The sequence below is a fragment of the Haemaphysalis longicornis genome, unplaced genomic scaffold (genome assembly GCF_048455015.1).
Source record: "Haemaphysalis longicornis isolate Haplotype H1 unplaced genomic scaffold, Haemaphysalis longicornis Haplotype H1 scaffold_2, whole genome shotgun sequence".
Classification (NCBI taxonomy): domain Eukaryota; kingdom Metazoa; phylum Arthropoda; class Arachnida; order Ixodida; family Ixodidae; genus Haemaphysalis; species Haemaphysalis longicornis.
In genome coordinates, this window is record NW_027526295.1 from 230,719,538 (window position 1) to 230,730,959 (window position 11,422).

Here is an 11,422-nt window from a genome sequence, read left to right on the forward strand (position 1 = left end):
GGACGCAAGTTTGTACATTGAATTTTTTGCAACCTGTGCACTTTCGCCATGGCATAGAAAATTTTGACAAAGGCTGTACATGTGTTCAAGTCCACTACATCATCAAAAAAGCCTCAAATGAAACCTAAATTAACAAAGGCTGTTGGGTGAAGCACTTGATGTAGAGGAGTTCAATTTGGCCTAAGGTACAGTCAAAAGCTTCATGACAGTTTCCACAGGAGCGGTCTAGTGAGAGGCTGGTGCTATCTTAGTTTCCACATTCCTGGGCCCACCCCCTGATAGCAATTGTTCCAGCAGTTGTCAGCTGCAGAGTTTACGCCACAATATCTGGAAACGATTTCGCGGAAGGCGTGTGCAGGAAAGGTGGTTTTTATCGTCTAGTTGAGCAGCAAAAGGCAAGGAACAGACTGGATGTAGCAACACAATTCGCCATCTATTTCTACATGGTGTCATATCAGCAGGCAACACGGCATCAAGCGCTATGGGGAAGCGAGCCCACTAAATGTAAAAACTGCGACTATGGACCTCAAGCTTAGATCCTCAGCCTTGCTTCTGAGGGTGAAAAAAATTGGTTTAAGTTTGAGGTGAGGCAGTAATTTGTCCACGTCTGAGCGGTACCATTCGAAGTATGAAAAATGGAGTAGACAGCGCTTATTCACCCCTAAATCTTTATTTCATCCCCAATGTTTGCTGCTACTATCACAAGATATTGCAAACCAACGGATTGTTGGCTTGCCATCGGAAATATTTCATGACTCGAGCACACAAGGTTTTTCGCTAAGGAGAATGGCTATGACACGACAAATTTATTCTCTAGCTGGCCGGGACAAGTTTGCTGAAGGATCAGTGGTGGCCCTCGCCATGGTGGTGCTCGTCCTTCTTGAGCACAAAGTTCAGTCCTTGCTCCAAGCCAACGGTAGCCACAGCCAGCACGAAACCGAACTTCATGCCACGTGTGACCAGGATCTTGAAGAGGCCAAAACTGTTGACCTTGGTGTACTCGGAGTAACGCCACACCTCATTCCTGCAATGCACAAAAGCGTGTCACACACATCGCTGCAGAGCAGTCCCTTACAAGGTTGGCACCACACAGATGCTCGAGAGTGTGGCATTCATTTCTGTTGTCTCAATGATAAATTGGTAACAAAAATGATTTTAAATGCAGAGCATTTCTTAGGCTCGCCTGGTCCTCCGTCGTTGATGGCGGCGCCGTCCACACGCTCACTGCGCATGCGCAACTCTCCTCCTTACACCCACAGCTCCGCGATACTACACTATATATATATAAAAAAAAATAGTTCGCGGCGCCCGGTTTCGATCCCACGACTCTCTGGCCGCAACGGGAGGTACGCGGTGCTCTTCCCACTACGCTACAAATCCGGGAAAGAAGCAAGTGCTACGAACGCGCCTTATGTCCTTGACTCATTCAAACTACGTCGAGAAGCTACTGATACAACGAAGGCACGCAAAGCTGAACGTCAACGGAAACGACGAACTGAAAACTTTAGATGGGGATGCTGAATTTCTCGTGGGAAAGCTGTGGCGGGAAGCGCCACGCGCCTTGCAGCTCAACCAGCCCCGTCCGCAGCGCCTCTCATGCTGATTGTGGCAGGATGCCCCTAGGGATTGGCCAACCAAAGAATCCATCACGAGATACGTTCGTGTTCAACCACTATCGTCATCTTCCCGTAGGGGAACCGCCAAAGAAGAAGAAGAACGAGAAGACAAAGCTGCGAAGAGGAGGGCGTGTACAATGCTCTCAGCTGGTGCACCAATGTCAACAACCTTTACCTCACCAAAGCTGACGGAGACTACCGATTCTACCACAGAGACAACATCGACAAGAACATGATGGACGAGTTTCGGCGCCTCGAGAACCACCGCCTACTCACCGTAACACAACAGCACTTGCGTGCCTTTGCCACCGGTGTGGACCCGGACGCGGAATTCCCTCTGGCGCTAGTAAAAACCAGATCACTCAACGTAATGGCAACACAATGGAACCACACGGAACCGCCACGATGCTTCGCATCCTCATCAGGGTTCCCCACGGGAAGATGGTGTAATTTTTTTGAGTGCCCAGAATCTGGGGCCAGCTTGCGGCTTTACATAGTATCACTTCAGGCAATGCTTCTCAAAACTGAGAGTTTCTAAGGCTGAACACAAACAAGCTGGTTTGCACTGTTAAAAAAAAAAAAAAGCCACATTACTGATCTGCCACATTGAGAAGTTCCCTCAATCAAGCTTACTTTTCTGGCTATAAAGACACAATTAGGTTTTTATCCCCACACGTAATGACACATGACGATGTCATTTACACAACAAGGTGGCTTAGGCTTGCTCAGCATTTTTGGGCATTGATAACCTGTAGCATTTACTAGGAGTAATGAGAATGCAGAACTTCTCTTGAACCCAGAAGGGGGGGGGGGGGGGGGGGGGGGGCAATCATTCAGACTCATTCATTGTCACCTGTCTGTGGCTACTACAGCAACCAATTATGGAGGACCAAGTTACCGTCCAGAGGCATCTCTAACTGAGGCAAAAATATTTCTTCAATGCTTGATTTCACCAAAGCCCCAGATGGCAATGCTTCTGAAGGTCACACTTGCGATGTCATGTATCCACTTGGCTTCTGGGGTCCTGGACTGAGGACTCCACTCACAGCGCTCTTATTTGATATGAATAAAGGTTTTCCTCCTCCTCCTCCTCCACTCACCCAGGCGAACTTCAAGGCGGCGGCAGCAGCACTACGAATGTGCGAGCAAAGCGGCTTGCTGTTCAGTGTTTGACAAGCTGGCTGAACTGAACCAGGTTGAAGTCTACAGAGGTGTGCATACTCGGGTAACCACTTAGAAAGGTGTCACTGCCTTTTACCACTCTTCCCACACAATTTGCATGCACGCAAGCAAATAGTGCAAGCATGCACGCCTTCTGCAGATCGCACCCAAACAAAAGGCAGGGTTAGCTATCGTAAAACTTTGCCAGACTACCCCACAGTATATGATTACTCAATCACAATTCTCAAAAGGGCAATAACCAGAGGTGTGCAAATATCCAAACACTTCAGTAATACAGTCAAACCCGGTTATAGCGAACTGTAATATGCACCATGATTAGTTCGATATATCCAATAGTTCAATATAGCCGAACCAGTCTACAATGAGTTTTTTTGTTACAAGTTCGCAATACGCGGGATCCCCCACTGCCATTCCCACGTAGAGAAACAAATGCATAAATTATGCTATTACCTCACACAAAACAATCTCTTTATAGCATGCACTGAAGCTACTTTCCGCCTTAACTGCCTGATTCACAAAAGAGCGGTGATTTTTGTTTTCACTTTCGTTTTGGCGGAGGAGTCGTTTGCGCCAGTTCAAGTCCGTGTCCTTCAATATCGAAGTAATGTTGGCGCTTCATTAAAGCACCGAAGAGACTGAAGATGTCCTTTATGACATTTTCAGCCTCTTCGGTGCTTTTAGCAGCACCAGCTGCCATGACACCATGACATCGGTCTATGCCTGAGGGGCTCACTGTGACGGCAAAGTCTACGTTGACACTCGGGAAATCCCCAAAGGACACTCCTTTCGGCACAGCATCTGGAATTTTGGCGGGCTCTTCACACAGTTCACCGATGATGCAGTCTTGGTTCGGACTCGCTGACTGGATGTGCTCCGTCGTGAATCCCGTGCGTCGGAAATAGTTACGGAAGGTGTCTGGCGCCACGTCGCTCTATGCGAGGCTCAACATCTTAATCGTGGCCAATCAGCATCTCAATTGCCGCTCCAAGACTATGCATTTCGGTGGTAATTGTCGGCGCGCTGAGTTTGATATATCCGATGTGAACTTTGTTATAAGGAATATGCTAACGAATTTGCTTTTGTTCGATATATAGCATAATTTGCTCTATTCAGGTTTGTTATAGTCGGGTTTGACTGTAGTGTTTCCCACCCCATTCAATTAGGAGCTGTGCAAGAAAAAAACGAGGGAGTGTAACGATAGGCATACATCTAGCTAAATAGAACACTAGTACTTGCACGAAAAGAAATCAAAGCATAGCGAAGAAATTTTTGGCAAATGTGGCAAAAAAGTGAGCAACCCAAAGTTGCCGTCAGTTTGGCTATCCTTCCAAAGAGATACCATGCCCTGCTAGGCACTAGCATGTGTAGCAAGCACCTCGTTTCACTTACTCGAGAGACTATAACCAGTCAAAAACATTCCCTACGGCCAGAACATGCTGGGGAATTTGCACTCCTTGATGAATGTATAAGCCAAGTTTTCATGTTCCCCTGCTTTGCCATCTTGTCTTGAGCTTTCATGCAATTTTTTTTATGCACCACTGTTTTCATTAAACAATAAAGTCCTGACTGTTCAAGTTATCGTTCTTTTTTTTAGCTATGTTAAGAACCTTTGATATTAAAAAATATTCTATTCGATTTGCAGTGAGTGTTTAAATTATTATTCCTATCTGATTACCAGTCAAGAATTTGATACTGGCATGCATCAAGTGGTATTTCACACGCATCTGCTACAGTAAGTCATATCACCCTAAGTGGTCATCTATAAATTTTGTTTACAAAGGAAGAAAGCGTAAACATGGTACACCCGGCGTCAAAATAAGCCGGGGCACGCGAGCGCGTGGCAAAATGCATTGCCGCGACATCTGACGTTGCACTTCTGGTGTCGAGACATCGATGTGCTCGTGCACGTCCAACCACGCTCCTTCGCCTGTCTTTTACTTCGCTTCAAACGGTAGCGCTGATCACATTGAGAGCTTGGCGCCAGGGGTCACTTTCTTTGCACAACATGTCTTGGTCGTACACGCTTCAGCGGCCGAGGGTGAGAGTGAAGATGCGTTGCTCGCCCTGCCATGCTATGACAGATAACTAATCTTGCCCGTCTCGCGGTGACAAAATTGTGTCCCACATATGCTCTCCCACTTCGGTATTTCTAACAGCGACGCTCTTCTTGGGCTGGGCTTGACTACAGATTGTCCTTGTATTGTTTTACGCTGCCTCCGGAGTTCCGAGCAAAGCGTCTGTGTTTACAGGTAAAGCCGACTTTATGAAGATCGGCGGAAGCTTGGTCTTTGTAAGCTGGCCTTCCGGCGCTGCGTGTTCCGCAGCGAAGCATGGAAATCTACAGAGGGAGTATGATTAAAGAAAACGGCTTTAACTCATGTTTTATTAAATGTATCCAAAAACAAGTTCTATAAAACTAGGCTGATAGGACGATTTACCGCTATGCCGAGTTTCGTTTACTTGTCGTAATTAGGTAGTGAAGTTGTAAACATTGGAGAATTGGTTTGTTGTCATTATAGCGCAATCTACGGAGAGAGATGCGATGTATTGGAGAAAAGGGTCGTAACTGCGGCTCCGCGCTGTTTCAGTAGATACCAATCGCAATCGGTGGAACGAGTTTTAATATTTTTTTTTGTAAAACATGCAATTGGTTGTTAACTAAGAATGAGCACACAAACAGAATACGAACTGAAGCGAGAAATAATATATTTTATGAAGGTGTGATGAGACTTCACCTTGCACAGGTTCTGAAACAATTAAAGAAGGGGAAACGGGAGAAGAGTGCGGCGTGATCCTGGGTTTGACAAAAAATTTACAAAAAATTCAGGGACCTTTCACTCTGTGAAGAATGATGACCATCAAAGCTGCGGTGCCGAGCCTCAACGCGAGCTTTGACTGGGTCCGAGGGGTGCACGAAGCAAAACACGTTTGTTTGTAATTTGCAATTCAGCATAGTTCCTGGTTAATGAAATTTTGATTAACGAGAGTTTTCTTCCGGTGGAAAAACATGGGGCTGTCCGTTTCCCTCCCGTAGAATTCTATATGTACTGACAGCCTGACAGCGGACGAGAATTACACAATATTTACAATTTTTACAAACATGCAATTTTGAAAAATATAAAACCCGGCTTTGTGTTAGATTCGTCTTAGCGGCTAATTGTCATATAATTTGTTTCGGTATGGTGTCAATGAAACAAGCGTTATAGCCACTTTATGTGATGGTATTCCCTCCGAAGATTGACCTGATTAACTGTTCAACAGTCGATGTGGGAGAGCCATCTTACAAAGATCAAGCTTACAATGATCCCATTAATGTCTGCTTCCCCTCCTAACACAAATGAATTGCTGGGAAGACATTTTAAGGAACAGCCATTTGGCGCCCTTCTGTGGGCTCAGCCGCGTCGGCGTCGTCGTGACCGAGCGAACGATGGGAAGACCGACGAGTGAAGGAAAGCAAAGGAGAATGTCGTGAAATTGGGCGGGGAGTAGGTTCGCCGTGGTGACGCGAGCCAGCGCTCTCCGAAAGTGTGCGGTGGGGGAAGGGAAGGGGCAGTATGCTGTGCCCGCACGAGGCGCTCGACGCTTGCAGAAAACGTGAGGGGGGCGTTCACGCGACAATGATGTGCGTTCGCTTAATGCTATGTTTAGACTAAATACGTAACAGCCGTGTCGTGCGCTATGGACGTAAAAAAACGGCGTTTTACACAGTTCGGTTGGCTGAGACGTCAAATGACGTCATTACTCAAAGATATTACAACAATTGCGACAACACTCTGAACCCGGCCTAAGACGCTGTTCTTGTCTACATCTTGTCTACATTCTTGTCTACATTGCTCTATTACCATAGACGATCTGCTCGATCCTAGCCATAGACAGCTTTCCTGTAAAAAAAAATGCAGTATTTAAAACTAAGATAGCAGTCCCTTTTTCATGTATCCTTTGTCAGAGCAGCGCAGAGCGAGCAACGCATCTTCACCCTCGCCCTCGGCCGCTGAAGCGTGTGCGAGCAAGAGGGGTTTCCCAAAGAAAGTGGCCCCTGGCGCCAAGCGCTGAATGTGACAAGCGTTGCCGTTTGAAGCGAACGAAAAGACAGGCTAGCGAGCATGGTTGGACGCGCACGCGCACATGGGTGTCTCGACACCAGATGTGCAACGTCAGATGTCGCGGCGATGCATTTTGCCACGCGCTCGCGTGCCCCGGCTTATTTTGACGCCGGGTGTACATGTGATTTTGGTACAGCAGCCAAAAAATTTTTCAGAACGCCGGACGATTTGAATGTCTTTTGCTGGCACCGTATATTAAGCTATCGGTGCTTTTTCTTGCACCCAACATTTCGGACCGCTTGATTATGTGGACATTTTTACCACTTCTGTCAGTTCTGGCAAATCAATCGCCAACTGTATGAGGCATTGCTTTCTGCTATGGTGCATACAACCTAAGGTGTTGGTGCAGTGGACAAGCTCTGCGGCATGGCCCCTGGTTAAGGCGAAATCTATGTGGGGACTGTTTGTTGTCGTCTGTAGGTACCCAGTGCCAGAATCTGTTTGAAAGTTTTGGCCGTCTAGCCGGGCATGGCCTGCACACAAAGTTATTGCTGTGCAAGCATTAGTGTGAGACCCTCTAGCTGTGACATGCAGAGATACACACTACGAGTGGGGGAGTGGGTGCCTCATGCATCAACCAGCCACCCAATTAAAGCACATTAAATGGCCCTACATGTGCAATACTTCCATTTCTGGATTCAGTAGGCAAATTTTGAAATATCCAGTTCACCTGACATACAGACAGCGCTAGCAGTTAGTACGCCCTGAATCATCCCCGCGGAAAAAAAAAAAAAGAAAAATACAACCGTTTACATCATTTGCTCGTGGCAACACCACTTAATTACGATAGAGTCTTTGAGGAATTTTCTGTCTTCGACGATTGTTACATAGTTTGCTGGTGAAAATACCTAAGGCCTGTCAGTGCTTGAAAGCAGATGTTCTTTATTCACATCAAAAACCATTTCAGCGCAGAACAAATATCTGTAATCAAACAAGGCTTGTGGTATTGATTGTGGATGAGCCAGGCTAAATATATCGTTCGATTTTGATTGATTCTGAGGTTTAACGCGCTGACGCTTCTCAGGCAATCAGGCGCACAGTAGTGGATGGCTTTGGATTAATTCTGACCACCTGGGGATCTTTAACGTGCGCCGAAATCTCGAACACACGGCGTTTTTGCTTTTCGCCTCCATTAGAAAAGCGGCCGCCTCCACCGGGAATAGAGATATTGTCGGGCTAGGCGTTAACACTAAACGTAATGCGATGTGCAAATGTGCACCAGAGTGCAAATGAACTAATGGTCTACGCGAATAAAAAAAAAAAACATTGTCTTTTGCTACGCTACCGTGATTTTAGTACCGATGTTCTGAAAGTAACATCCGAACATGTTAGAAGCATGGTCCCGCGGAAGGAAGTCGCGACTATTTGCCGTTGCAAGGATGCCATAATAACCGTCACAAAGTAGCGGAGCATGTGACAACAACTGCACCGCGTACAAGCACTTCAAAGGGGAAGAAAATTTGCCAGAAAATTTAGGGGGTTTACCTCATCCAAGGGTCCTTGAGACCTTGGAGAGCCAACCTGTCCCTCAGTCTAACCAGCCGCGGCACATCTTCAACTTTGTAGATCCTGTAATCAGGAACAGGTGGAACTTTTGGACCATGATGATGACCGACAACATCGCCGCCCATTTCTACAAATTAATTATACGTCCGCACTCGTTTCACCTTGCTATGATAGTGGGTAACAGAGTAACGGACAGGGTTGCCACTGAGTTTTGGGTCAATATCGCCAGACGGCCAGCAAAAAGTCGCCGAATGGCGCCATTTTTGCTTTAGAATTCGCCAACAGTGTCGCCACACTAAATATCTACGGCAACGCCTAAAAATAAAAGCTCCCAATTTTGTATAACCCCATAAAAATCAGCAACGTTCATGTTTTTCAATGCCAGTCGTATGGTACGCTTCATAATGCCTGGTTCTTCGACTAGCCGTTAGCCGGCGCCGCAGGAAAAGCCCACTCTGGAGTAAGCAGCGGCTGTAGTATTGGTGGAAAAAAAGCAGAGAAGTCGATAAAGTGTCATCCCAAGCACGGGTAGCGGCAGGGCAGAATTAAAAAGAAATCTGAGTTGAGGGTTAACTAAATTTAAGTTACTAAGATAGGCTAGATGGCGCATGCCGTTACGTCGATTCAAAGGGGAGGCCTTTGATCATCATCATCATCACTTTGGCGGGAAAAGCCCACTTTGGCGGCGGTTTGCGCGCAGGCGGCCGCGGTGCAGCAATCCTCCCTGTTCTGTAAGACTGTGGCACAACCAGCACAACCACAGCTTGGGGAGCGCGCTGCTCTTCGAGGCTCGAGCGGAAGCTCTCCGTACTCTTGTGCGCTCCGTACTCGCCACTATCGGGGCGCGCGGTGGCCCCGCGCCGTTTCACACCGGCTACGTCGCCGCTGAAGGCCTGGGTCGCACTAGAGAGGCTTTCTTGTCGCACAGGCCACCCGTTTTCGGGAGCAACGCGGCAGTAGACCATGTACGCTGTCGTAGCATACGCGGGGGCAGCGGAGGCTCGGTAAGCGCCGCTCGCAAACACCAGCGGGCTGGGCGCACGAAAGCTCCGGACAATCCGGCCGCCGAGCCACCGAACGACCAGCGAGAATTTTCTCGCCCCGCCGCGGACCCCTCGCCGCGCACGCAGTCGTAGATGCTCCCCGAGATGCAACCTCGTTGTTGCAGCAAGCCAGTAGCTTGATCGAGTCCCTTTCAGGCGCTCTAAAGGTTTCCCTGGAGTCACCGAAGCTGTCAGGCCACTGGTGAGGCTGGAAATACCAGTTTACCGCGGTTACGAGGATACCATCAGCGTGACCGACTTCACTATGTGGGACTCAGGGACAGCGATATGCTCGCTCGTGTCGTGCCAGTCGTGCTTACGAAGCGAGCAGCGCAGTGGTACCAGCTTGCCGGTCACCGATCCGCCACGTTCACTGAACTCAAGGCGGCAATCCGTCGCTAATTTCTTCCAGTGGACTGCCATCGGAGGACGCGGCGTGAACTGGAGCTGCGCACACAAGCTCCCTAGGAATCCCTCCTAGTGTTTGTGCGGAGTATGGAGAAGCTATATCAAATCGCCGAACCGACAGCCCTGAGCGATGAACACGTCGAGAGGGTTATCAGGCAGGCGCAACCCACTTTTGCGGCGTACCTGCGCGGCGCTCGGTTCCGCGACCTGGAGGAGCGAGCCGCTGAGGCGAAGCGGATACAGGGCCACATACTCGCTTCCCTAGCGTATCGCCCTCTTCCTCCGGCAAGCGAGGCTCTTGAGCCCCGCTGCGCGTGGAAGGGAGCTTCCTCTTTTTCTCGCCACCCGCCGGACGCCGCCCACGCAGTCGGAGCGGAAGACAAAGGTCTGTTGGAAATTAGCGAACGAGCTTTGGACCCATACACTTACGGACGCCACACGGCCAATGCCAGGAAAAAGCCTGCAACAACCGCCCTGAACTCCCAGGTCCGGCGGCAGGCGGAGACACTCCAAGGGATGCCAATCGCGGGAAAACCCGTGGTGGGCTGCGCTGTTTTCGTTGCAGAAAAGAGGGCCACATGAAGCGCAACTGCTCCCAGCCGCCGGCGCAGTTGGGAAACGCAGGTGCCGGCCGAGCGGGAAAGCCCGTTCGGCCGAAGTAATTCTGGCCCCTCCCTAGGCCGCCCGGGTTACCACGTCGGAGGGCCTGCTCCGTTCATCAGTGTCGTCATTGCGGGCCGAGAATCCCGGCTTTATTGGACACGAGAGCTAGCGCTTTGTTCGGAGACGAAATGTTGTACGTCTTGCAACTACGTTCTGTTCGCCTCAGGGAGTGCCGAGCTGCGTTCAGCCTTGCCAGCGGTGTTGCGCGTGCCGGCGGCGCCGCAAGGTTGACAGTTCGATGGTACGGGCGGAGGAGTCGATGTCGTTTTATCCGCCTGCCAAGCCAGAGTGTCCCCGTGATTTTGGGCCGCGACTTTCTTCGGAAGTCCAGAATTACGATCGACATTACGATCCCGCTTTCTGACCCCCGATGACAACCCCCACGCCGCCGCCTCGACATGCCTACGCCTCGGGCGAAATAAGACACTGAACAGAGACTACTGAAACTTTCGAACACCGCATCACGCGCAGAGGTATTGCGGCCGTAGCAACACGGCAACACCGACTAGGCAGAGCAACGCCACCTAGACTAGAAATAATTTCCTCTAGGTGGCGTTGGGCAGAGCCGTCGGGACGGACGGAGAAAGAGAAGTGGAGGAGCGAGAGTCCCAAGCCGAAATTCGCCATAAAATCGCCATGTCGCCATTTGTGATTTTCGGTCGCCACGGGCCTCTCAAAGTCGCCAATTTGGCGAAAAGTCGCCACCAGTGGCAACCCTGGTAACGGATAGTAACGGCCCGGCTAGTAGCAGCCCTGCTGGCGTTTCTGCAAAGCCGTAACATTGGAAAAAAAAATACCACTTTGTGCTTTTGTAAGCTTAAAAAGTAAATAAAAGCTTCTTAAGTATACAGAAAAGTTTTTTGTCAGCTTAAACAAGTTAAACAACTATGTGGCATGCACG

The 11,422-nt window shown here is 49.1% G+C and overlaps 1 protein-coding gene across 2 annotated transcripts; it reads right to left on the minus strand.

Moving 5' to 3' along the window:
* Window positions 1-651: 651 nt before the first annotated feature.
* Window positions 652-11,304, minus strand: Nd-b12 (NADH dehydrogenase [ubiquinone] 1 beta subcomplex subunit 3). Of its 2 annotated transcripts, XM_077699661.1 has the most exons (3): window positions 11,241-11,304; window positions 8,387-8,592; window positions 652-1,024 (listed from the first exon to the last, which is right to left on the minus strand). In XM_077699661.1, exons 2-3 carry the CDS (start codon window positions 8,530-8,532, stop codon window positions 844-846), a joined length of 327 nt encoding a protein of 108 aa, XP_077555787.1. In that variant the 5' UTR covers window positions 8,533-8,592; window positions 11,241-11,304; the 3' UTR covers window positions 652-843. The 2 variants fall into 2 exon arrangements, with proteins under 2 accessions (XP_077555787.1, XP_077555788.1); XM_077699662.1 differs by lacking the exon at window positions 11,241-11,304 and having other exon boundaries at window positions 8,387-8,610.
* Window positions 11,305-11,422: the final 118 nt, after the last annotated feature.

Bases quoted from the DNA above. Each gene is read 5' to 3' on its own strand.
- Nd-b12 (XM_077699661.1), bottom strand. From the start codon at position 8,532: ATGGGCGGCGATGTTGTCGGTCATCATCATGGTCCAAAAGTTCCACCT. The intron at 1,025-8,386 runs GTAAACCCCCTA...TGTGCATTGCAG, and splicing joins CTCAAGGACCCTTGGATGAG to GAATGAGGTGTGGCGTTACT.